The sequence below is a fragment of the Pinus tabuliformis genome, chromosome 3_2 (assembly GCF_031772625.1).
Source record: "Pinus tabuliformis cultivar Carrire ecotype Pingquan chromosome 3_2, CPIR1, whole genome shotgun sequence".
NCBI lineage: Eukaryota > Viridiplantae > Streptophyta > Pinopsida > Pinales > Pinaceae > Pinus > Pinus tabuliformis.
In genome coordinates, this window is record NC_142302.1 from 452,675,765 (window position 1) to 452,701,989 (window position 26,225).

Below are 26,225 nucleotides of genomic sequence, written 5' to 3' on the forward strand. Positions count from 1 at the left end.
AAATCAACAAATATAATGAAATAACTTGAAATAGGTTTCACCAATGAAGAATATTACAAGTACAAGAAAGCCATTGTTGCAAAAGGAAAAGAATTCACAATACTTGCATAATAAATGCTTCTTGAAATAAAAATGATATATGCAAATAAGACTCAAATAAATCCAAGATATCATAAGTAGGAGAATTGCATTTGCAAGTAAAGTTGTGATGTAGATGTGCTCTTGGTTTATTTTATTAGTTGTATTCCAAAGCAAAATTTCAATTGAACTCCTATCTTTAGACCTTTCCCTCACTCGCAAATCCGGATTTCACAGTGAGGAGTCAATAGGGGTGGAGGGTCCCTAGAGTCTACACAACCAACTTAAGTTGGAGGTTGATTTTAGAAATGCTTGAAAATGGGCCTATGTAAGATGCTTGAGTAAATGTAAAATGACAATGCCCAAAGTAAATTGTATTAGCAACTTCAAAGGAAAATTAGAATGGAATTAACTAAAGGATACTTGACAAGAGGGTTAAATGGAATTGTATGCTTCACAAATTGTTTGAAAGCAAGTATCCAAATGTGAAATTGCAATATTGCTTCCAAATAAAGATGCTCCAAAATAACTTATGAATCACTTCGTCAAGTAAAGAGATGAAAATGAGAAAGTGAACTAATCAAAGCTTGTAAAGTAAAGCAAGTACTTGCCTGTAACTTGAATGCATGTCAAGGAAATTTGCTGATAAACAAATATTGCAAGCTATAGCTTGAGGAAAGATAAATTTCATACAAGTGAAAAGGAAATTGAAATCTGCACAATTGCAAGCACTTGAAAATTGCAATAACAAACTAGATAAGTTCACTTGCAAATGGAAAAGTAAATGAGAAAGATATGTTAATCCCAAGAATTAATGTGAGTGTTGAGCAATTTAGAACATTAAAGATGCATGCAAATAAATGGAGTGTGAAAAAAAAACTAAGAGAATGCAATGCAAGGTCAATCCACCCACATATTCCTCCCTTTAAATGGAGAGGAGGGATGCCATAGGTAAAATCCCAACCTCCCACACCCAAATTAGATCCTTTATTAAATATTACAATGGAAAGGCGGCCTTTAGAAGGCTGCCAAATGCATGAAACAGACATTACAAAGAATGTGGTTTATGAGAGTCAAATCTTCTCCTTATGCAATGTTAAAATTAACAATAGAAACTACAAGTGAAACTTCCTCAAATCTGAAATACAATGGACTATTATTGCAGCAACAAATCAGCCTTAAAGATGGTGGAGAAATTAAGCTTAGACAAAGGAGAATGAGCCTCCTAAAACCCACAGCCTATCCCAAAGTGTGGCTGTCCTCAAATGCAACTCGGCCTTGCAGAAAATTAATGTCTTTAGATGCCCACGAACTCCTTAAAATGCAGCCCCAAATGCGTGCTAAGGTTCTGCAAGCAATTTGTTAAATGTTTCAAGAAGTTGCTTCTCAAAATCTGCCAAACAAGAGTTGGCAAATATCCGAACAATGACTGCAAAATAAGTCAAGTATTAGTGAACAAAAATCAGCTAGATGAATTGTATATGTACAATTATAATTTACAAAAGACTAAGCTAAACAGTGAGTAAATTCTCCTCTTTGCTTAACTAGTTTTAAGCTCTTAGATAGAAAATGAAGGCACTTGGAGCACAATGTTTAATAAAAGTGATTTCAATTTAAAAGTACTTGGCTTGTGTACATTTAATTTTTTTTTTTAGTTTTTTGTTTTTTTAATGAAACCCCAAAGTCTTTATTGATATTTCTAAAAGTGTACAAGGCAACAGTGTTTCTGCAAGCACAATAATTAGTAACAATGATTACATAGTGAAAGTCCATAGCCCTATTATATAGAAGTTTGAGAGCCAATCCCAATGCAAATGGTGACAATCCCAAGACAAATATGTTACAATTCCAATGTTCTTTCATGTAAATTCGAATTTCCCAAGTGGCAACTTGATTTCTTCCTTAGAGGCCCACACAATCTTTGATGAGGGAGCTCGAATTAGATGAGAGGACATGTGGGAGAGTGAAGTGGAGTGGTACAAGACCACTCTCCACCTCACTAAAGTAAACTCTAATCCAATCTCAAGTCAACTCATGATATCTCCTTGAAGCTCGAGTTAACTTCCTCAAATCGTGGATCTTGTCACTGGAACTCGTTGTCTTCTCCACAAAAAATTCGATTTGCTTGATTTGTGGCTTATGTGGAGTCCACATCACTTGGTAACTCAACTTTGACCTTTAGATGAATTTCTACCTCATTTCCACATCATTTGAGCATGCGTCGATATTTACTTTTCTCCATTTATTTAATTATTGGGCTAATTTATTGCCATATTTTCCACAAAACTTAGGAAAAATGGGTTTTGAGAGTCTAGAACTTAATTTTTACCCTTCAAAGTGTGTCATAGTAGAAAGTTGAGGGTGAGAGGTGTAATTTTGAGCACACATACCCCATACAACTTCTCTAGACATCACTTATTACATTTTACATTCAGATTTTATTCAAATTTCCACCCTGTGGGAAATTAAAAAAATTAAAAAATTGACCCCTAGACCTAATCAAATTCCACGAAATTTTACGAGTGATCTAGTATGGTAATATACAATGACTCTAGACACTAGGACTCACCCAAGGCCTCACCATGAAACCGCACTTCAACTTTGGGGTTATGCTTGAAGGAAAAAACTTAATTAATTATTAAGTCGTCGTAAGCACCTAATAATTAACCAAGTAAAAAAAACCTTCCAAAGTAAACTCACTTGATGACAAGGTCCCAAGTTACCTAGGCCTATTACATGACTCAACTCATCATACTAGCATCACTTTACATCATCCCTATAGGGCTTGTGGAATCTGAGTACAACAAAAGAAGATGAGAAAAAAAATTAGAGTTGAAAAACTCTGATGACATAGTGAACTTTGATGGTACCTGAAGCCTCTGATATATCCGCAGGCATGGAGTGTTCAAAAACTTTGGGTACACTTCAGTGGTCAACCTCCAGATCCACATGGGGATGCATGCTAGATAGGAAGTGATAATATGCAAGAACCTGAAATTTGCATCCACAGACAAAAGACATATCAACAATGTCCGTTCAAAGTATCATCATATAAAATCATATACCAACATGAAGTACATAAATGGAAATTTATTCTAATGAAACTACTCTAGTAATAGAAATGACAAAGAGTTGGGTTAGAAATACAATACAAAAGATGCCCCATGGCATCAGATGTCCTCAATGAAGTTCATGCTAAGAACCTGCCTACTTTTGGGTAGATCCATGGGTTGCTTGTCTGATGTGCCCTACCCAATTTTGAATATCTTGGGACTTTGATCCATCCCAACACTGTGTTGTATATGGCTATCATATTTACCAAATCCTTTCCGCTTTTTTCTTTTCTTCTTAATAGACTGTAATGTTGATGTTGATATGATCAAAGTAGACCTTTCTACCCGATCTTGAAAACGCTCAGATGGAAAATTTGAACTATCCATGAGTTTTGTGACCTTCCTTTCTTCATTCAACATCTGCTCTAATATGGGTGATGGATCAATCTCATAAGTATTAACTTGATTCCCCTCAGTTTGCAAGTCACCTTCAATTAGCCATTTTTCAATGGAATAAATGACCTCTTCATAACAAGATGAAGCTTGCTTTAGTGGATTGGGAGGCTTATGATTTGTTTCTTTGTTCTTTTCCCATTCGTCTTCTGACCTAAGTTGAATTTTTTTTACCTGTAATCTTTCCATTTCCTCTAACCTATTTTTAAAAGTGATATGATTAGCCTTCATAGCACTTATTTCCTTGACATGATTTGTTTCCATGGTGTTGATTAACTGTACTTGTTTTTTTTCCATGGCGAGCAACCTGTTTTGAAGAGAAGCCATTTGACTAGAATGATTAACCATCATGGTACTTATTTCCTTTGCATGTTCTGCCATTAATCTTATTTGTTTGAGTTCCATGTTCTTAATTACTTGAGTGTGGTTTGCTTCGATTGTAATCAACTGGTTTTGAATAGAGGTCATTTGATTAGAATGATTGAATTCCATAAATTAAAGGAACACATCTATTGCAAGCCTTTTCTTGGTCCTATGATTGCAGGTTGATCTATTTACCTTGCTAATTTTCAAGCCTTGGGTCATGTTGTGCCCTAATTAGGCCTATTGGAGGATGCACATTGCCTTATTGTGCTAGCTAAGCCTGGTTCTTAGGTAGAGTTATCCTCCTCGAGCCTATTTTGTCACCTTATTCCTTATAATTGATAGATCCTCTAGGTGACCTATCATAGGGAAGTCTCCCTAGTGGTAAAGTCCACAAAAGAGTAGGAGGTAGCAGCTGTCGTGATAGTGGGCCACACCTCATATTGTTGTCTTGTTAGATTTTGAGGTAACGGGACAAAGAGAAGGGCTTCATCCCAAAAGGAGAGGTCATGGCCAACCATCACGAGGTCTAGGACACCTAATACAATGACTGACATGGTTGCTTCAGGGCTTTTGACTTGTGACCTTGGGCTTAGAATTGTGATAAATGCATTGTAAAAATGTATGCGTTACTGCGTATGCTTTGTGACATAAGGGGCAACATGGCCTTTCTTGTGTGCATTCATGGCTTTTGGTTTCATCCCATTCGGTGGTTCACAACTCCTTTTAGAGTTGGTTTTGGGCTATGGTGTTTTGGCTTGCTGCATGTTTAGGCACAAATTTTCTTAATATAATATTTTTTGTTATGGTTAAAAAAAAAACTTGCTGAGAAATTATGGTGGGACTATCTTTTTTTATTTATGTATTGTCTTTTTGGCTAGAATGTTGCAACACTGCCTTCTCTATCTGGCGACTTGCATTACAGATTCAAAACAAGAGTGTCAAGTTTTTCGATTATGTTCAAAACATGGTTGCTAGCAGGGACTGTACTAACAATTTTCTGCTACATGATGTGGCATGACTTCAAGTGTCTTCTTTGTTTCTCTGGCCTTGTTATCTATTGAGATTGTATGTAGCAAACCTTTTTAGCTTCTCTAGCTACATTAAGCTTGAAATCTAGAGGCATTCCAACACCTATTTTTATCAGCTTAGGATTTTAGTGGAATTTAAGATTTAACTCTTTCAATTAGTTAAAAATTGCTAATTCCAAGTTTTTATATTCAGATTTTAATTTGGGAGAGGGTGCTCCATACCAACTCTTATATTTTGCCTTATTCCTTATCTTGAATGCTATGTTGCAGGAAACACCTAATTCCCCTGTGTTTCACCCCCTGAAATGCTATGAAACACAGAAATGAGAACCAAATATGCTGAAAACATGGTGAAACGTTTCACCTGGAGTTTCATGATTTGGAAATGTGAGGGGAAATGCCATGTGGTGTTTCAGGCATGTTTTTTCCCCTAGAGCCTGTGTTTCAGCCTCCAAAAAGCATGTTTGTAATGTTCCTAAACAAGAATGTAAGTGATATACAAAGCATGCAAACAATCCAGCAATCAGAAAAACGAAATATACATTAAGCACCCATGGAAACACTAGAAATAGAGAACTGCTGAGCCATTTTATTACTTCTTCAGTAGCAAATACAATAGTAAAATAGAATGGTGCACCTGGGCTTGTCTCAATGGACAAGCATGACAAAACCCAGGTGAGAAAACGCTGAACTGAAGGCTGCTACAACTGTTGCACCAAACTAAACTGTGCTGCCGCAGAAAACTACTTTGTCTGCTGCCTTCGGAGGGCTGGAATCATTGCTTCCCGTGCTCAGAAAATTATGAGATTTCAACTCCTTGTTCCTTGGTCTAAACCTAGAAAAAACCACGAAGGAATTGGCCAAATGTTGACCTTGGAATTTTGGCCCAAATTCCCCTTAGTAGGATCCTCTAGCTGCTGGCTGAGTTGGGACCCCTGTTTGACCCTTTAGATCTGCCCAAAAAATTCCTTAAAATTTAGGAGTGTGATCCTTGCCCAAAATCTAGAAAAACCCAGAAAGGGTTTCCCTTGGTTCCAACCTTCAAAAATTGACTCTTCATAGCTTGGCCCTCCTCCAATTTCGAATTCTGTTGCTGTGACTAATCCTGTCAATCTCTGCTCTTCCAACTCCAACAATCCTCCTCAAATGGCCCTCCAAGTAATCTCCTACTTCTCCCGATCAGCTCTAGCTCTACAATTCTTTCCTACAACTCCCACGTGAGCCTAGCGATGGTTCTCTGCACAGGCCCAGGTAACTGTAAATTGGACTGCTTGGATGCTGGCTCTGCTAGCTCCAAACTCGCAAGAAAGGTTGGCCCTTTGCTGCTCTCCCAATCCTCTAACTCTCCCGATAAATGCTTGATCACTGATAGCTCCAAATTCCCCTTGCGTATTCTCCAGCTAGCCAGAAATACGCACTTCCTGTTGTGGCTGAATGGTAGTGTTGTAACACACTCCTGGAACTCCTGAAATACTTATGGAACTGCCTCTCTAGGGCGGGCACAGATGGTCCCCCGAAGTAAAGGTTGAATCTCCCGCTTGAGAGATTCGTGGCTAAACAGCCGGTTGACTTAGCTAAACAATAGAGCGAACAGTCAAGTAATTTTGCTTGCAAGGTGTAAGAATGAATCCAAAATGAGAGTTGCTCCCTCCTTATAACTACTTTGGCCTCCCAAGCCTCATGTGGACCCCTCCATCCACCTATTTGAATTTCCCTCCAAGCTATTCGAATGGGCTAGTTCAAACTCCCATGTGGGTGGCCTCCACATTCTACTAGCAACCAAATAAAGTCGAATTGCCTCCTAAGTCCCTAAGTCGAAAATGATGAGTTCTCTTCCTTAGCCAAAATTGTGCAAAATTGTGTAGCAGCACCCTGTTACAAATGTGTTTGAGAAGGGACATGACAATGTTTTAGGTAGGGAAATGAACACTAGGGCCAACCTAGACAATTAAACTTGTTATTAACCCTTTGATAATAATGCTTAGATTCTAATTTGACTTAAATGAAAAGAGAGGAAAAAACTGGAAACTTCTACAAATTTTGTCCTTTATTTCAAGATAATATGCTATTTATAAAAAAATATATAATTTTGAATTATTTATATATCTGTATATTTTTTTAGTACTACTTTTCCCTATTCCAAATTTTGAGGATCATGTTTCAAGTTTGTACCCATTTTGGAGACTCATACCATTTTCCTCATATTGTGCAACATAGCTTGAGCATGCTAGTTGAAAGTTCTGTGGAATAGAACCTATATGTTGGTTCTGTTTTTTCACCTTTTCAATCTGGAACATTGATTATTCATTTTTATGGGATTGGGAACTTTAATTAATGATTTGTAGTGGTAAACAGATTTGTCAGAAAGCATCCTCAGACTCCACACTGTTATCTGGATGGTGGTTAACGGTGGTGCTAGGCTGCTAGCTCATTTTTGGATTCATCTGTTTCCTTTCTTATTGTCTATTGTTTCTGTAAACTGGGTATCGGTCACTCCTGATTGCTATGTTAATTGCTGTTCTTCTTAGTACTGTGGACCTATTTTGGTAATTTATGGTTATTAGTACAAGTTCATTTCATTTCTGGTGCGTATTAATGCTTCGCCTTTTACTACAAAGGGATTAATTCTCGATTCTTTTTCTATGGTTTACCACTTGGATTCCCCCCTTTATTTATTTTTAGTTATTTTTGTGTCTAGGAGATGCCTTTGGAAGCCCCATATTGCCACTATCAGATGCTGTGCTGTCTAGTCCCATTAATTTATTTTGGTCATTAATATAGTTTCTTCTTTCTTCTACCAAGTTATGCAGTGAAGCTTTCTTTCATTCACATAGGATTCCTATCATCTGTCAAACATCCGGACAACTTGTATGAAGATTGACTACCCTTGATGATAAGGGTCTCATAAATTAATCTTTGCCAATTCATACTCAACTTAAACTTAGATATATGAAAAATGGACCTAATATAACCTTGTTTCTGGTTTTTATAGAATTGAGGTGGGTGTTAAGAGTTTTCAAGCAATAATGTAGGTGAAAATTATAGCTGTAATAGCATGAGTGAAAACTGCTTTTTTGAGTAAGGACATTGACTAGAGAGTTGGTCATGTAAATTAGGAATTAAGCTGTTATGATCAGAGAGAAAGGATGTTCTACAAGTCAAGGATTAATGGATCAATTAATGTCTGTAGTGTCTAATTCATGACCTGGTTTTGGTTGTCAAGACACACTTAGTCGAATGGACACCAAATAATGAAGCAATAAATTGTCTTTAAATTTATTGGAAGAATGATATTCCTTGATGTAAAAGAGGAGAAGGGAGGGAGTATGATTGCACTGTGCTAATATGACCATCTTTTAGGATGATTCAATCAGTATTATTAAGTATTGATCCTAAATGATGACTCATTTTGAATGCAGGTGTGGGTTTATAAGAAGACAAGGAAAGAAAGTATCCCTACATTAAAGAAATATTCAGACAAAGCACCTCCAAATGATCGAAATGCAACACGAGAAGTAAAGATGGATGTTGTGTACAAAAGTAGGGAGGATCCTGACAAGAAAATTCCTCCAGATCAAAGGATCAAGGGTTTTCAGTATGGACCACAAGTGGTTCCTATTTCCACTGCAGAAGAAGAAGCACTTAAATTCAAGCCTGAGAAGGGTGTGAAGATTTTGGGCTTTACAGATGCATCAAACATTCCGAGGTGAATTCTGAAAAAAAATCCACATATGAGGTTGTTATGCATTCACATTTTTCTTTGATATGTTTCATGGACAATTCCCATGCTAATGAAAAAGCAATATGTAGATTGCTATTTTTTTTGATGAATACGTTTTATCATAACAGAAAGATATTTACAAAATAGAAAATAAAGGTTGAAAGGTATATACAGTGGTATGTCATATACTTTTCCTTTGTGCTACCAGATATGATAGTTTTATTGATATCAAACAGGTGACCACAAATAAAATGTGAATACACTGAAGCATCCAGAGTCTTAGCATTTTTAATCAGATAAAATTTTATACCCGACAATTGCTTAAATTTTGTAGCCGACAATTGCATAAATTTTGTAGCCGACAATTTTGTAGCCGACAATTTTGTAGCAGACAAATGAAAATACATGGAAGGAAACCCGTGCCTATCAATCATGGGCTAATGGAGTCATAAGTACTACACAAATGGAAGGACTTGATTTGTTACGCTCACACTACTTCAATGAAGGCCAAAGTGATGAAAGGGTTGTTTTGCACCTTCAACCACCTAATGGTGAAAATGCATTTAATACATTTGCCTTTTAAATTATATGAATTTGAGGCAAAGAAACAAATATTTATTACATTTATCCTTAGAGTGCCTGTTGAAAATTTGTATGAATTGAATCTTGGAGTGCCCTAGAAGGGTACTGTTACTGACCAAATTATGAGTCAAGGTCTGACAAGATGTTAGGTGGCACAGCATAGGACAAGTTCCCACTGTCACCTCAGCATGAGTCCCCACTCTTTACGCCAACTTCTACAAATCCATGGGACAATTCCCTACAATCACAAAATTCTCCACCACAAGGTTATTAAACTAGTGCCATGTAATTCCTCATGTGATGGAGTCAAACCAAGAATAAATTGTGAAATTTCCTTAATTGTATCAACTAAAAATTAATCTTCTAATTTATGCAGTTTATTTGTCTTCATAAATTATTATGGAAAATAATGATTAATTCACTACTGCGATCTTCATAAATTTAAATACAGGCATTGAGAAAATAATGCACACAAAAAATTTTTGACACCGGTATTTTTGGACAATAGTCCCTAGAAAAATCCCAATGTGGGGAAAACTAGTTCAGCAGATGAAGGTTTTATTATTAATCTTCAACAATTTAAGAAATACAATTGCTCACCTCTTACTTGCAAAGCTTCGGCATATAATTTTCTCCTCTGTAAAAATAATCTGGAAACAAACGTTTCCTCTGCAAAATAAACTCGGCCTCCTTAGTGCTATTCACACCTCCTTGCTCTGCGCACTGACGATTTTGGAAATGCTTGCGGCCTAAACAGGAACTCTCACTACTACATAAAATCTTCCTTGCAACCCCTTTGTCTGCCTACAACTCACACTAGACAAGTCACACTTCCTTCAGCACTTGTCTCCGACAACTGGAAATCGATTTGCTGTCTAGATCTGCGCACTGGATAATTCGCACTGCCTGGTATGACCTCTCTGGAGATAAATTCGGCCTCCCTTCTTGTCACTGGAACACTAGAAAATCCATGGAATTCTTCTCCCAAATTCTCTGCTGAAACCCTTGTTGCTAGTGTGTCCCTATGCTTCAACTGCACCCTTGCTAATCACTGCAACTGGGTAAGTTGGACTACTCAAGTGTATTTAAAAAATACCCATTCATTTGTTCTTATAATCTCTCGTTGAGCAACCAACGACCATGGCCTAATCACAATCGATGGCTAAGATCATCTTGACCCCATCAAGTGACTTTTTCAAAAGTCTCTAGAGCAAAATCAATTTTCCTCAATTAATCTAATTTAATTAACCAATTTTCCTAAGTTAGACTTAGCTAAATAATTAGTAGTTGGATAATTAATTTAACTGAGGTGTTTCTTATGAAACCTTTTATGGGTATTGGAGAAAATGTGTTCCTTAGCCTCTTAGACAACGTAGTGATTAGAGCACCTGTCCCTTGTGACAAAAACCTAACCCTCTATCTTAGTGAGGAAGTTGTTCTCCACTACTATCTTATCCCTAAGTAGACAAAATTTTCCTTACCCAAGACCTTCATGAGAATATCTGCAACCTGTTGATCTGTGGGAACATGCTGTAGCCGAACTAACCCACGTATTGATCCATGTAAAACGTGTTTGATCTTATAAATCCAATGAGAGCGTACCACTGACCTGTCTACTGGTCTAGGCATGACCTCCCATACATCATTGATCATGATGTAGTTGTACTCCACCATGGCGTCCTACTCCTGCCACACCTAACGCGGTGTAGCCTCATCATAACTAGAAGGCTCCTTGTCAAAGACCTCTATCACCAATGCCTTGTACCTGTCTGGGTGTCTGCGTTCTTTAGTGCTCGATCTAGGAGCTCACAGGAATTCTTGTGCATCCCTCAAAGTTTGAAGCATCTCTCTACTTCTTTCGTTGGTGGTGGTTGAAGTTTCATGCTACTTATCCTGCCCCTGTTGCTCCGTCTATTGTGATCGCACAACCCCCTGTACCTGAGCTACTGCTCATACTAGTAATTGTAGAAGTGCTCTGCTGACCCTGCAATTGCTGCTAAACCCTTGGAGCTTCTGCTGGCCCACTCTAATCATTTGTTGTCAACTAGTGAGATCTCTTGAAGGATTTCTCCTCCTACTACACGTCTTGTCTCACGATGATCCTCCTGCTACTGAGAATGTAGATCCTGTATGCCTCAGATGTTTTGCTGTAACCAACGAAGTAACCCTTTTCTGTACTCTGATCCAATTTGGTGCATTTATCATCTGACACATGATTGTATGCTATGCTACCAAAGATCCTAAAGTGCTTGACCTCTGGCTTCTAACTAGTGATGACCTCCTTTAGTGTTATCTTCCCCAATGCTCTGTGAGGAACTCTATTCTATATGTACACTACTGTGCTATATGCTTCTTCCCATAGGAACTTGGGCATATCCTAATCACATAACATCACCTTTGCTGCCCCAACAATTGTCCTATTCTTTCGCTTTGCTACTCCATTTTGCTATGGATTGCATGGAGGTGTCCACTCGCTCCGGATGCCCTCCTTCGCACAAAACCCTGTGAAGTCTTTATTTGTATACTCGCCTTCATTATCCATATGAAGTGCCGTGATCTTTTGTCTTGTTGTGTTCTCCACAAGAGCTTTGAAATCTTGGAAGTGATTGAAGACCTCGTCCTTCGTCTTTAGAAAATAGATCCATGTCTTCTTGGAGAAGTCATCTATGAAGGTCACAAAGTAAGTGTAACCCCTGAGAGATTTGGTGGACATTGGGCCACAAATATCTGAGTGTACTAACTGCAACACATCACTGGCTCTACTATCACTCCATGGGACACTGCCATTGCAAACTTCCCAAGTATGCACCCCTTGCACGTATCATCATGTTTCGTACTTAATTCTAGAACTCTTGTCACAATCTCTTTGAGCAACTTGAGTGCTCCATGGTGTAAGTGTCTCGTCGTCCTATGCCACAACTCTCTAAAGTCTCGGCCTCTGCCATTGTTGTTGATTAGTGCCTTTGGAGAATTGAATTGCAACCTGAATAACTTGTTGCTTCAAACCCTAATCTGTTTGACCTTCTTCCAACTCTGGTGTTTGATGAACACATTTTGCCCCACAAAGTTGACATCGTAGCCCTTATACTGTAGTGCAGATATTGAAACAAGGTTCATACCCAAACCTGGCACATGCGGTACATCTATAACACTGGTGTTCTTGCCTAACTCCCTTTGAATGCTTATGGTACCTCTCCCAACTGGAGTACACTTCGTCTTGTTTCCCATCTAGAGCTGGAAGTCCATCTCCTCCTTGTAACTAGAAAAGTAGTCTCTAACTCGCGTCATATGTGCTGGTGCTCCACTGTCTATATACCAGACACCCGTGGATGTGGAGCTAGAAAGGCAAGCTATGAGAGTGAATTCATATTCTAACCTGGAAGACAAGCTTTAGTGTCCATTGAAGCTGCTGTCTGCTTCCCCTTCTTGTCCTTCTTCCGGTTAGGACATTGACTAACATAGTGACCATGTTGACTGCAACCAAAACATTTGACTTTTGATAGGTCCTTCTTCTTCTTCTCTCCTTTTGAGCCTTGTCCCTTACTGGAACCTTTCTTGGCTTTTCCCTTCCCTGCTAGGGTGACATTTTCCTGCTCCTTTTCTACTTGCGGTGCCTCGTTGTTGCTACTGGTGCCATTAACCATGTTGAGTGTAAGCTCCTCCTAACTGAAATCACTCCATAGGCGATCCTAATCTGGAAGTTTGTCTCGCCTAAAAATTACTTGGACGAACATAGTCCACTCCTTTCAGAACCCATTGAGTGCTATGCGCACTAGCTCGTCTTGACTTGGCTTTGTTGAAAAGTGTAACTAGGTTTGGTCTTAGCAAGGACTATGCTCTAGCAATACTCCTTATTGAGTATCACCCTGATCATCTAGCATCGGTCCCTGTGTTGATGCTAGGCCTGTTGCCCATCATCCTTTGCACTGCTGCATCCTGTACTGCTGCCCATAGCTCCGCCATTGCCATTGTTGCATTTGTATGACAACTCCCTCTGCATCCGTGCTACTGCCCATGGCCTTGCCACTGCCACTGCTGCGTCTGCACTGCAACTGCTCCCTCTCTGACCTCTTCGTTGTTGCAGCAACTCCCTGCATCTTGCACTGTTGCACACCTCTCTGTGCCATCTTGCACTGGTTCAACACTCCTGTGCCTCTCGCAGTGTTGCAGCCTGCTAGCCTCACGCTGTCCTGGGAATTCTGCACTGTAGCTCTCTCTGCCGCTTCATCCGCATCCGTCTCTACCCACACCCACCAGTCCTGCTACTCCTCTTTGGGGCTCCCGTAGCATGGTCTAATCCAAGAGGCTAGGTACTTCGAGGATCCTGCCCCTCATCGCCTGTAGTCCGTCTAACTATAGCTCGATATCTCCCCACTTCTGCTCAATTGGCCTGTGTGCACTCATGGCACAGTCATTGTCTGTTTCCACTTCCTTCTCTGCCCTTGCTGGCACTGCCTTGGTCTCGGAGGCCTCTCCCTTGTTCTTCTTCCTTGGACACTAGGTCACATAATGACCCAGCTCCCCACAGTGGAAGCATTTGATCTTGGAGAGGTCCTTCTTCTTCTGTTTCTCTTTCTTTCCGTCAGATCCTAGGGTAGAATCCACTTCCTCCTTCTTGATTCTGATCCCCTTGCCGCTGCTTCCCGCCTTGCTCAGCCTTCTGATCTCTTCTTGGCGAAGAGCAGCCCACATTTCCTCTCAATTTGGAAGGGCCACCCTGCCCAGTATGCTATGGACAAACACCTCCTAGTCTTCTGAGACTGCGTTCAGGGCTGTTCTTGATCTGGCGTGGCCCCTATGGAAGTCAGCTAATCCCAGATCTCCTTCAATCGACTGAGGAAGATGTCGATCTGTTCTCCCTTCTGCATCTGGTATGATCGCAACTGATTTTCTAGTAACATCCTTCTCTGCACAAAAGTATGTTGGTACAATTTATTTAGGGCCTCCCACATCTCATTTTCCATGTCCTTTTCGGCAATATGTGGTAGTACATGGTCCTTGACCCCGTCAAGAATGATGCTCTTAGCCCTCGCGATTGCCTCCTCGTACTTGTCGTTATCAGCTGGGTCAACTGGGATTGCTATCTTCCTGAAGGCGAAGTGCTTGACACGATTCCGTCTAGAACAGATAAGATTCTGGCCTTCCAGACTACGAAGTTTGAGGGTCCGTCCAATCTGTCTTGGTCTCTTACTCCGTTCACTGCCATCTTGCTGCTCCTCTACTTCCCTCCTGGAAGTTTTCGGTTTGACTCCCTCTGAGCCTCGATTTCCCTCCTGGAAACCCCTCTGCCAATGTTGAGATGCCCCCAATCCGATCCTTAGTGATCTGGATTTCTTGGCTAGATACCCTCGGTAGCAACTCCCTCCTCCTTGGTCTTGCCCTGTTAGGTATTGTTCTGACTACAATACCCCACCAGCTTCACTTTGCAACTTACCCACCGCCTCTTAAGCCCCAACAAACTGAAGGTTAGAGCTTCTAAGCTCTGCGCAATCTCGGCACCAACAAAATTTGCACCTCCTGGCCATGAGTGTCAATCCTTCCTGACTGAGAAAGATGATCGGGCATTGCGTAGGTCGAGTCTGCTCCCCTCTGCCACTGTGCTGATCCTCTTCCCGGCTCAAACTTGATGACGTAGGTACTGCGTCACCCCTTCCTTGCTGCTTCTCTGCTAGGAACAACTTCTGTCACTCGGGACAACTATTTTCTGTTGCTGTTGCTTTGCTCGGCTGATGTCCTCAGTTCTCTTGTGATCTGCAACCACACTCTGATACCATGTTGTAATTTTTAAGTTTATCAGTTAGAAACCCTTCATTTACTTTTCTGATTTATTCCTACCTACTTGTTCTGTTAATTAACAAGTTATTTACCATGTAAATACTGGAAATAAATACAAGTACATGCTCAACACATTATAGATCATCAACTGAAGGAAACAAAAAAACAAGCACACAAGTGACACCGTTATTTTTGGACCAATGTCCCCAGAAAAACGTAATGCTGGAAAACCGGTGGAGCTATTTGAGGGTTTTATTATTATGCAGTTTTTGAATACAATCTGGGTGCCAAAACCGGCTCACCCAACAGAGAATAATCTCAGGAGTAGTACCTCTCAGTCAGAGACATATGTTCTGGCTGAAACCCTGGATAATCACTCCGGAAGCTTCACAGCTCCAATCTGCCCCACGAAACCCCAACGTTAGCCTCTAGGGACAGCGTCAGCCCTTCCTGGCCCAACGTTTTCCCAGTGTCACTTTGGCTTGGCCTGAGTCAGCCTCTGGAGGCACTGCGTCAGCCCTCTGGCCCTTTGCGTCATCCATGCTGGCCCTCTGAGGCACTACGCAGCTCCTAGATGCCTCTACGTGAGCCCTGGCTGGCTCTAAGTGAACCCCTGGCTGGTTCTGCGTCGCTCACTCTCGGCTACTGCGCTGATCCTCCTAGTGCTGTCTCTGCCTCTCTGCTTCTGTATTCACTGCCCCTCAGCTACAACTCTGATCACTCTCTTGACTTCCTTAGCAAACCCAGCCCCAGAAAGTCGAAATCTTGATCAACTTGGTGTGTTCTCCAAGTGACCCTCAAGCCTTCTCTTATACTTTTTTCGTTGACAAATCAACGATCGAGATTAAGTCCCTAATCGACAACTAAGATTAGATTTGGCTTGATCCATGTCTTTTGGACCATTCTAACATAGTGTTATATTAATTCACATTAATATTTTAATTTCCCTAAGTTTAGACCTAGGGACTCCATTAAAAGTATCAATTATTTTAATATCTCCCAAACTGTTTAGAATCTGCCCAAACCCTTTATGGGTATTGGAGATCTCATGTGCCCTAATCTCTCCACCAAATTTCGTGGCTAGAGCACATCCGATGCTACCCCAAGTCAATATTGTAGGCCGACTTGCTATCTTTGTTTCAGATGGCTTTGATGGTGTCTTTGCTTAGGAGGAGACTTGACTTTGCTTGGAGGTGACTTCTTTGACTTTAATACATAAGTATACCTATAGTAATGTTCCCTTAAGTTCTTCAACATGTTTCTTTTGACTATTTGACTCACCTATAGCACTTTAACATGTGCTAGACCTATTTCAATGAGCAAGAAATTCATTGACATATATTAGAAAAATAATATTTCTGTTAAACACACATGGGCAACCAGAAAATATGAAAGATAAAACACGCAATACAATTTTTATTAACAACTGATATACATTTATAGTACATTGTTGTGACCGTTGGGTTTCACATCCCAAGGTCTCTTGGACTACTTAGTCTATTCAGCTTCCACACTAACCCATTTAGGATTAGGTGTCCAACATTCCCCCCTTAATCTGAAGGGTTATGTATGAGTCCAAGAAGAGAGCTGTAATACAAAATGTGCAAAAAATGCATGGCAGCACTAGGCTGAATGTGCTCTCTGAAATGTTGGTATAAAGGGCGGTGGTTTAAGGATGACCACCAACACTGGAACGCTTAGTGCAGTTCCCAGAACTCTTCCAAAACTGGCAAGAAACTGAAGTTTTCTGCTAGAGGAAGTGATCCTATTGTTTTAAAGAGGGAAACCTTCAACCATAAAAGGGAGGTCTCACCCTGCATAAAAGGTAAAACTTCAACCTGAAAAGGGAAGTCTCAACCTGTGATGGTTTAAGGATAACCAACAACTCTGGAATGCTTAATGCAATTCCTGGAACTCCAAAACTGGCAAGAAGCTGGAGGCTTCTGCTAGAGGAAGTGTTCTGAATTGTGTTCCTGGAATTCTTCCAAAACTGGCAAGAAGCTGGAGTCTTCTGCTAGAGGAAGTGTTCTCAATTGTGTTCCTGGAATTCTTCCAAAACTGGCAAGAAGCTGAAGTCTTCTGCTAGAGGAAGTGTCCCAGATTGCCAACTGAAGGCATGTTCACGGGCATCTTAGTCTCTGGCTACAACTCTGAAACTGGTGTGGCAGGGTGTGGCTCAGGCTCGCTTGATGTGACTTTGAAGCTTGTAGATGACCATCATTTCCCCCCCTGTCAGATACAAGGTGAGATGATGGAGAAAACTCAGCTGCAAGATTGTTCAATACGCTAGAACAAGTTCTGACATGTGTTTGGAATATCTTCTTGGCTGTTGATGCCCATTGCCAGGAAGCGATCCATCCAAGATGAATCTTTGTTCTTGCAGGGTGTTTGTTGCTGCAGCATCTGTGTGAAGAATGGCTAGTTTTATGACAGTGCTTACATGGATGAAGATCAAAACAATGATCTTTCAAATGGCCAACTCGGTCACAACGTTGGCATTTCACAATGTGTTTTTGTTGTTGTTGTTGTTGCTGTGGAAGAAAGGCAGAGTCTGGAACAGCTGAAGCTGAACTGTCATGAGGAGCAGCTGAACTATCATGAATGAATCCAGCACTCTGAAACTGAATGGGCTTTGAGTAGTCTGGAATATGAAAGGACAAGTCCTTGTCATATCCAAGACCAGTTCTGTGCTTGTTGTGGACAAGCTGTTCCCAAGGTCTGATGATAGGCTTGGGAAGTGCAGACTGAGTTTCTGCATCTGCATGTACAACTGCTGCTTTATTGGGCATTGGATCTGAATGAGCTTCAACAATATTGTCTTGCTGTTTATGGGAGTCTATTTCAATGTTCTGAACAAAAATAGGTTCAAAATGATGACTCCATTGTTGTAATTCTGCTCGCTGTAGCTGAGATTCAAGCTGCAAAAAATCAATGTTTTCTTGTGCATGTTGTAAAGATGTTTGAATATCTTTGAGAGTGTCTTTGCTGACTTTAACTGTGCTTCCATCAGTAGATAATATTAGAGTGCTTAAAAACTCCAATAATCCATGAATTTTCTCCATTATTCAAACAATCAAATCCATAAATGATCACGTTTCCTACTTTCGTACCAAACCAGAAATCCGACTTGTAGAGCTCCAAAATTTGTGTAGCCTCTGTTAGAAAAGTTCATCAACCGTATAGCCTAAATTAAGTAAGCTCTTGTTTCCAAGCTTAAGCTGCCAACTAGAAATAAGAAATCCTTTTTGTTTCTCTTGGTTAATGGCGTATGGGAGCAACCATAATTAAAAACACACCATAATGTGAGAGACCCTTTACTTAGAGTCACATGAGACAACGTTACTTAAATGGACAACGGTGGTATATGGACAGCGTATGGTTAATGCATATGGAGGTATGAGTGCGAGGACATCGTTAAAAGCAGCGCAATGTTATACAATGGAAACAAACATAAAACAATGATATATTAATGAAGGGAGACAACGTAAATATCAATGACTAGAGACAACGTTAAACTAATACCAATAATTGAGACAACATATGGTTAACGTTGCGATATCACAAGAATGGCCTTAAACTCTGTCCATCATCTCCTGCTCTGGGTTTCTTGATAACAAAAATATCTGTTGGAAATTCAACTAGAAAAAACAAAACGCAGAAACCTGGTGAAGATGCAAATGTGCTACCACCAAATCCGGGTGGTTTATTACCTACAGGAATGGAAGACAATGTAGCTGGTGTAGATGCAATAGATGCTTGACCAAAGGCAATCACCTGAAAGTGCAATCATAGAATCGACCCACAGTTTATGGCAGCGTATGGCTCTCCTTTTAATGGCAAAATCGGCCCCAACTTGGCTTGGAAACTTGATGCCCTCGTGGGTATTCTTCAGTCTGATCGTTTAGAGGCAAAGATTTAACAAGCACACAGTGTTCAACATCGTTTCCCTTGAAGTGTCGTTACAGCTCTGACTTAATAATATACGTTGTCCAGTGATGAATACTCCGAAATCCTCTTGTGATGGCCTTGGCATCCCCACATAGAACTTACAACAGTCCTGGTATCATTAACAATCCCTTCATCTAATGGCCACGAGGTGGCATGCGGTCCCACAGGGAAGCTACAACTGCGTTGGTGTACGTAAAGATGGTCTTCGTCTTCTTCAATCTGCCCTTTAAAATTTAGAAACTTGCTTAGGAATTCTCATACCCAACGTAACTAAAGTTTGTTGTCTGTGGTAGACTTCACCCCAACAATTCATACGCTCTTGACTTCAAGCAATACACAACCCAGATTGTATATGATAACTTTGACAGTGAATTCCACATTCAGCCAGACTTCCACAATTTGACATTGACAGATATCGACTTCAACAAGAGGGGATAAATACCAACGCTTAGTGACCAATGCCTCTGGTCGCATGAACCTCTGCATGCAACAGAAATTCGCTCCAGAACAATTATTATCTTGGTATATCAGGTGCTCAATATACAGTTCGATTTCCACCAACTATGCAAATAGAATGGAGACAATTAGAGCAGAGGAACCCGGGTTACAATAGATGATTTGGTGTAGTTTTCAGTTCTTCAATGACATATAAGTTCAGAATTTGCTCCTCTCTGTACAACACCTCAAAACGTCCCACCAACAATCAATATAAAGGTACCAGCAGTTGTTATAGACACCATAAGGTGGTCATAGCTCCTTCCAGCTCACCAATAATGGCTCAGACTCCATGCAGTCAGCAACATGAGCCTCTCCAAGATGATATACAACATCATGCAATGGGGATAGTGGCAGCCTTTGAATTGCAGTTAACTCGTTCCACCTTAACTGTGACTCGCCCAGAAATTAAGCAGCTCTCGTCCAGCATTACCAGTGAGGGATTTCGACCCTATTTCTTATTGGAATCACGCCTAGCAATTAAAACTTCTCCCCGTATGTACATTCAACCTCCCACAGTCACAAATTTCTCAAGATATGGCCCTCTGCAGAAGACACATTCAACAATCGAAGGAAGCGGCCACGAAAATGAGTGATGTGATTTCCAGAACTCGCCCCAGCACCTTGAAATACGTTCAACCACCAGAAAGGTTAACCCGACTCCCTTGCTTGGTGCCTCCACGCAGTGATGGACCCAGCCCTTAAAATTGGTGGGAATCATGCTGCATATTCTGACCTGTAGATTCAATCACGCAAGCGTCTGCCATTCTAATTCTTTAAAGAGATCTGAACTTCCAAATCATATTGTTTACACTTCGGAGCTATTCATAGTTGTGTGCAACTGCCGAATCAAAATTTTTCAATCCATTCATCCATCAATGGCGGATAATCAACAGAGTACGAGTTTAATCGATGGCAACGGTGTAGCAGCGAAGGCGCTGGCGAGAGCGGGCATCGATCACATGTTCGGAGTGGTAGGCATTCCAGTGACATCCTTCGCCAATTGCTCAGTCAAGGAAGGTGTCCGCTTCATTGCTTTCCACAACGAACAATCTGCGGGCTACGCTGCGAGCGCCTTCGGGTATCTGACACGGACTCTCGCAGCTCAGGTAAGGCACGCGAGTACTAAGATAAAAGAATGATCCCGGCGGCCTGAGACAAACAAAAGGATGACTTGCTCGGTGAAGTAGGCTTTTGGTTAACGGTCGCTACAGAAAACAAATGGAGGCGCAGGTGAGATGTGGGAATCCGCAGAGTATAATCAATGAAGGCGTAGCATAATCAGGTGAAGTAGTTCATGCAATGGAGGCGCAGGTGCAATAACGCCCTTTTGAAACGTTTATGACAGTCAGAGAATTGAACAGTCAGACAGAGGGGCAGGCTAGCAGCGTTGAGGTTACGTGGAGCAAGCCAGCGTTCAGAAATAAAACGCAAATGACAGACAGGGCCAGCCAATAAAAAATGACAGACAGAACAGCACTAAAATTACCATGAAACGCTTATGGACAGAGAGCGTAGGTAAAAATATGGCAGACAGACATGTCAGAACCGCTTGGACAGCGCTGGCAGTGTCAGGAGCAGCTAAAATTTAGCTGAAGAAATATTCATGAAAAAATATTCATGAAGTTTATGGCAGAAATAAACTGCACAGAAAGGCCATAAGACAAATGGCTCACATTAATTATGCAGGGCAGGAATACGCCTGCTCTGATACCATGTTAAACACACATGGGCAACCAGAAAATATGAAAGATAAAACATGCAATACAATTTTTATTAACAACTGATATACATTTATAGTACATTGTTGTGACCGTTGGGTTTCACATCCCAAGGTCTCTTGGACTACTTAGTCTATTCAGCTTCCACACTAACCCATTTAGGATTAGGTGTCCAACAATTTCCTTTCTTGAGTAAATACAAATATCAAAAGTACATTTTTGAAGAGCAAACCTAGTCATTTTCTTCAACAACTTCGTCCATGTGGTCATGCCGGATGGGTGAGAAGCGTATGACTGATGTAAGTGGTGGAGATATAATGGCACGTCATCAGCTAGTGGTGGTTGTCAGGGGCTGCATGGCTGGCCTGCTGGATGTGAAGAATAGGAGAAAAGTTTTCTCCTATAAGGTTACCCAATTCAGTGGATAGCAACCCTTAATTGAAGGTAGACACAACTGATAATGTTACCGCTTGTCAAAGGTGTCGAACAGCGACATGAAAAGAGAGGAGGAAGAGTGAGGGGAAGACTGGATTTGGGCTCCCCCTTGATGGTTCTCCGAAAAATCAAGGAGGTCCTCTTCTATCATATGATATATACCTATGCCCGGAGGCATCTCTTTTGGTCTGTCATTCTATTCACTAAAAGATTAAAATGTATTTCTTAGTCCAAACTTTGGCCTTGTTATAATGCTAAGTGTGTGTTTAAACTTTATACATTCAAAGATTACTTATATTGGGAGGAGTTCTTAAAAGAAGTATGTATTTTAAAGCTTTTTTCCACATTAGTTCAATGGCAGTAAAGACCATTAACAATTTTTAGGAGTTTCCAGCAATACAGAACATTAATATGAGAATATATCTTTTGTGCATTTCGAGTTGCTACATTAGTTCAGCTGCAACAAAAGCCATTAAATCCGTTATTTGTTATTAGGAATAGATTAATATGTGTTTATGGAAATTTCGTTTTATGGTGGCATGAAATGCTTTTATTTGTGTTTTTTTCTTAATCATTGGTAGTATCTTATTGTTTTATGTAAAGTGGTTTTATGATATTGGGTTTTGAATATTTTTTGAATCCTCATCTCATGACTTATTTAATTATTTTGTTTGGCTATTACAAGGCACTACTATACGAGAGATACAAATATTTTTATCGCAGAACCAGGTAATACCGATGCCATTCTTGCAGTTTCTGCAGTGGCCAGGGCAATGGAAGCAACAAAGAAAGTTGCCATTTTGCGTTGTGTGTGGAGAAAAGGATCATCAAACGTTGTACTTGGTATTTTGACCCCCAACATATCTAACACAGACAATGTTGTAAGTTTCACTACCATTATGCAGTTATCTGCACAGTACAGAAAATGATTATTTCTAATGCTTTGTAGGTCTTTTAGAAATAATGTTGCATCCCTATTCATAGTTCCTTTTTGAATTAATGAATAATTTATTAATATAAACCAACGTTCTTTTTTTAGGGAGATTCGTTTTATTTCAATGCAATTCCATTTGCCGAGGATATTAGGGAATTTCCATTTGCTTCGTTCAATAGTTTTCCTGCATCAGAGCAGCCTAATACATTTCAGCAAGAGGCAGCGGACAATTTTGTGCAGATGCTTGACTTGGTGCCCCCTGGAAGAGAGGAGGCATTAAAACCGGAATTAACATTGAATCCTGTTTTAGAGGTGCGCATATTTAGTAATTTGTTCATATTTATGTCCTGCAGGCTTGGAGACAATCATTAAGAAGGTACTTTACCTTGTGTGCCATTATGTTTAAGCAACTCTGAAAACTTTATAAGCCTTCTTTCAACCCTTTTGAGGGTGTCCTCCTGGGATCTGGGATTGTTAATCTGTCACTTCTTGTTTCTGGTGGCTTCATTTATTGTTGCCGTCGCTTCCTTAATTTCTGCATGTAGTTATTTAAATTCTTGTTTGACAGAGTGATTCTTCCATTCAACCATGTCACATGTTTTATTCTGTTAAAAGTGGCAGTGCACCATAAATAGAACAATAAGATGACCATGTAACATGTTTAACTCAGTTCGTAGTGGCAGTGCACCAAAAATAGAACAATAAGATGGAATTATAGAATCTCGTAGAGAATCAAAAGATATCTCTTACAAAGTGATCACTTCAGGCAAGGAGGAAGAAGCTATTAGGAGGGAAAGCCCCCAGTTTTGATTGTAAAGGACAATCCTTGGATAGGAAAATTTGTCTGTTGAAAGATGGAGTCTTTTCTTTCCAAGTTTTGATGAGATGTGCCACAGCCACTTTTAAGCAGCCTGTCCATACTATATCTTGTCCAAATAAGAAGATACTAATAAAGTAAGGTCGAATGCTTGACAGTTATCTGTTGTCTGAACAGGGTCTAATGGAGGTTTACAAGATCTTAAGGTGTTCCAAAGCTGGCAAGTTGACTCGCTTGTCTTTTACATGACAAATGGGTTGGTCCATCCATCAAAAAGTTTGCCAAATTATATTTATTCCAGCCAATGAGATTGCTCTTTTTTTGAAGTTTTATTTGTACAATGGGGTGGCTTCTTTGGCTAGCAACTGAGCCGCTTGAATGGAGGATCTATAGATATGAAAAATTTTGCATCTTTCAAAATTCTTAGTTGGAATTTGATTTCCCTATTACCTTGCCTATCAGTAGGGGTACATATACTTTTTAGTGCAGCATTCACCACCATTGTAAGTGTAACGACCCAGCTAAATTGATCCATTATATAAAGTTTTAAACTTTATAATAAAACAAATGTGATGAAATTTAAACAATAAATATGTTAAGTTGTATAAATACAATTTAGATTTATAAACATATATAAGTTAAACTTTATAAAATATATAATTAAACTTTATAATTTACATATATTAAATTTACAAAATATATAGCTGAACTTTATAATATAAATCTTATAAACTATATAAATGGAACCTTAATATATATATATATATATATATATATATTTTCAATGTTATAAGATAAAGTGAAATTATAAATATACATATGCTATATATTTAAATGTTATAAGATAAAGTGAAATTATAAATATACATATGCTATATATTAAATGTTATAAGATAAAGTGAAATTATAAATATACATAAGCTAAGCGTAAAACAACCCTATGCTATAACATACCTGAAAATTTATGGCAGAGCGCACCTTGCCGGGAAAGGATCTGAGAGTTAAATTGCATGCGGAGGCGTGTCAGGAGGAAGAAGAGCGGTGGCCGGAAGCAGGAGGGTGGCCACCGCCAAGCCTGCCATTATAAATCGCTAATCTGAACCGATGAGGAGGGGGAAAAACGAGAGAGGGCAGCAGAGAACGAGAAGCATAAATTCACCAGGAGGAAACCAGGAGAAGGGAATTATCCATTGAAGAGCTTTAATTGGTCTGAGGTTCTGGGCACGGAGGGACAAAGGGCTTCTGTTGGGAAGCTTTCTGGATTGAGCAGCTAGGTTTGCTCAGTCTGGTTGGGTGGTATTGGCCTCCCGAAGATTGGATCAAAATAGTCACGGCATCACCAGCAGCGGAATCACCAATTCAATAGCAGAATCAACAATCAGCTAGCAGTTCAGGTAAGTGCAAATTACATTTTTATGCTTCCTGTTTTCCAGTTTATGAGTATTTACATGTTTCCTGTATTTTGAATTATGGGCATTACAGTAAGCCCAAGGTCACAAGTCAAAAGCTATGTAAAAACCATATAAAGCCCTATGTTAGAAATCTTAGATCCCTATGTCTTTGTCATTGAGTCTTTATTTAGTTGTTTGGTCAGACCATGTCCTGTCCCTTGAAGTCTCACTTAAGGTCACTTTTGTCCCTAACTGGATTGAAGGGCTTTGGGTGAACTCTCTTGCGGACTCATGGTTTTATGGGAGCCTGCATTTGTAGGGGTGATCACCGGTGTATGGGCCGATTTAGCCCACGTCTAGCTGCACCTATGTCATTTCACATGGTTAAAGTCTATTGAATCTGTAGGTGACCCTGACTTTGGTGCAATATTCCTCATTATAGCTCTTAGAGCATGACAGTCTCATTTGAGAGCATTTTATTTTTTGCGAGGCAATTCATGATTCCCAATGAAATGTGGTCGCAGGTGTCGTAAAATCTAGCATGCCTTATGGAGGGGTGCCCTACAAGGCAATCACTAGACCAAGTGACAACAATAAGGTAGTATCCCACTATCACCACAACTACTACCCCTTACTCTTTATGGATTTTCACCAATGGGAGGAGTCCAGGGAGATAGGTCACCTAATGTGGAATTTTCTTTGAAATGCAACAATTGGAATTAATTGTTCTAACTGATTAAATTATGCAGCTTATTTTGTTACGACAAAATAACGAATTAATTGCATTGCAATTTCTTCAGAATAAAAACACTATGGAAAATAAAATGCTGGAACTAATAAATATAGAGCGCACACAAAAATATGACACCGTCATTTCTAGACAATTGTCCTTGGAAAAACCCAATGCGGGAAAACCAGTGCAGCAGATGAGGGTTTTATTATTATGCAGTAGCAGAAATTCTGAGTATAATTTGGATGCTTTATCTAGCAATCCAATCTGAGAGAAATACTGGAAAAATATTTGTAAGGCCAATACCTCAGCAACACAACTGATTCTGCTCCGAAATCTAGCCAAATTGGGCTACACGAAATGCTTCTACGCAAGCTAATTCGCACTGCCTCCGGAACACGCTAAATCTTGCTGCTCTGCCTATCTCTGCCCCTAGAAGTGACTCGCTCGGCCTTCTAGAATTTATCTCGGCCCCCAACAATTGAATTGACTCCTCCTCTGGTTGAATCAAACTTTCCTCTGAAGTCCTTATGCGTAGGCCTTGCACAACTTCCTGAGGAAACTTCGTCCCTCTCTACTGACTCTTTTGGATCTGTAATCCTCCTTCAAAAATCTACTACTGATCTCCCTCTTTCTCCTGCTTCCTTCTAGCTCAAATTCTTTCAGCTGAATGTTGTGTGAAAATTCGGAAACCCCGA

The 26,225-nt window shown here is 40.0% G+C and overlaps 1 protein-coding gene across 3 annotated transcripts in view; it reads left to right on the forward strand.

Annotated features, from left to right (window-relative positions):
• The window catches only part of LOC149181251 (ATP-dependent DNA helicase 2 subunit KU80-like), a 277,596-nt gene that overhangs the window by 176,436 nt on the left and 74,935 nt on the right, over window positions 1-26,225 (forward strand). For 2 of the 3 annotated variants that reach the window (XM_089416527.1, XM_089416528.1), the window contains 3 exons: window positions 8,398-8,684; window positions 22,341-22,536; window positions 22,695-22,901. In XM_089416527.1, coding sequence (XP_089272653.1) covers window positions 8,398-8,684; window positions 22,341-22,536; window positions 22,695-22,901 — 690 coding nt within the window. The remainder of the gene's footprint in view (window positions 1-8,397; window positions 8,685-22,340; window positions 22,537-22,694; window positions 22,902-26,225) is intronic. The other variant, XM_089416529.1, reaches the window with a different exon arrangement.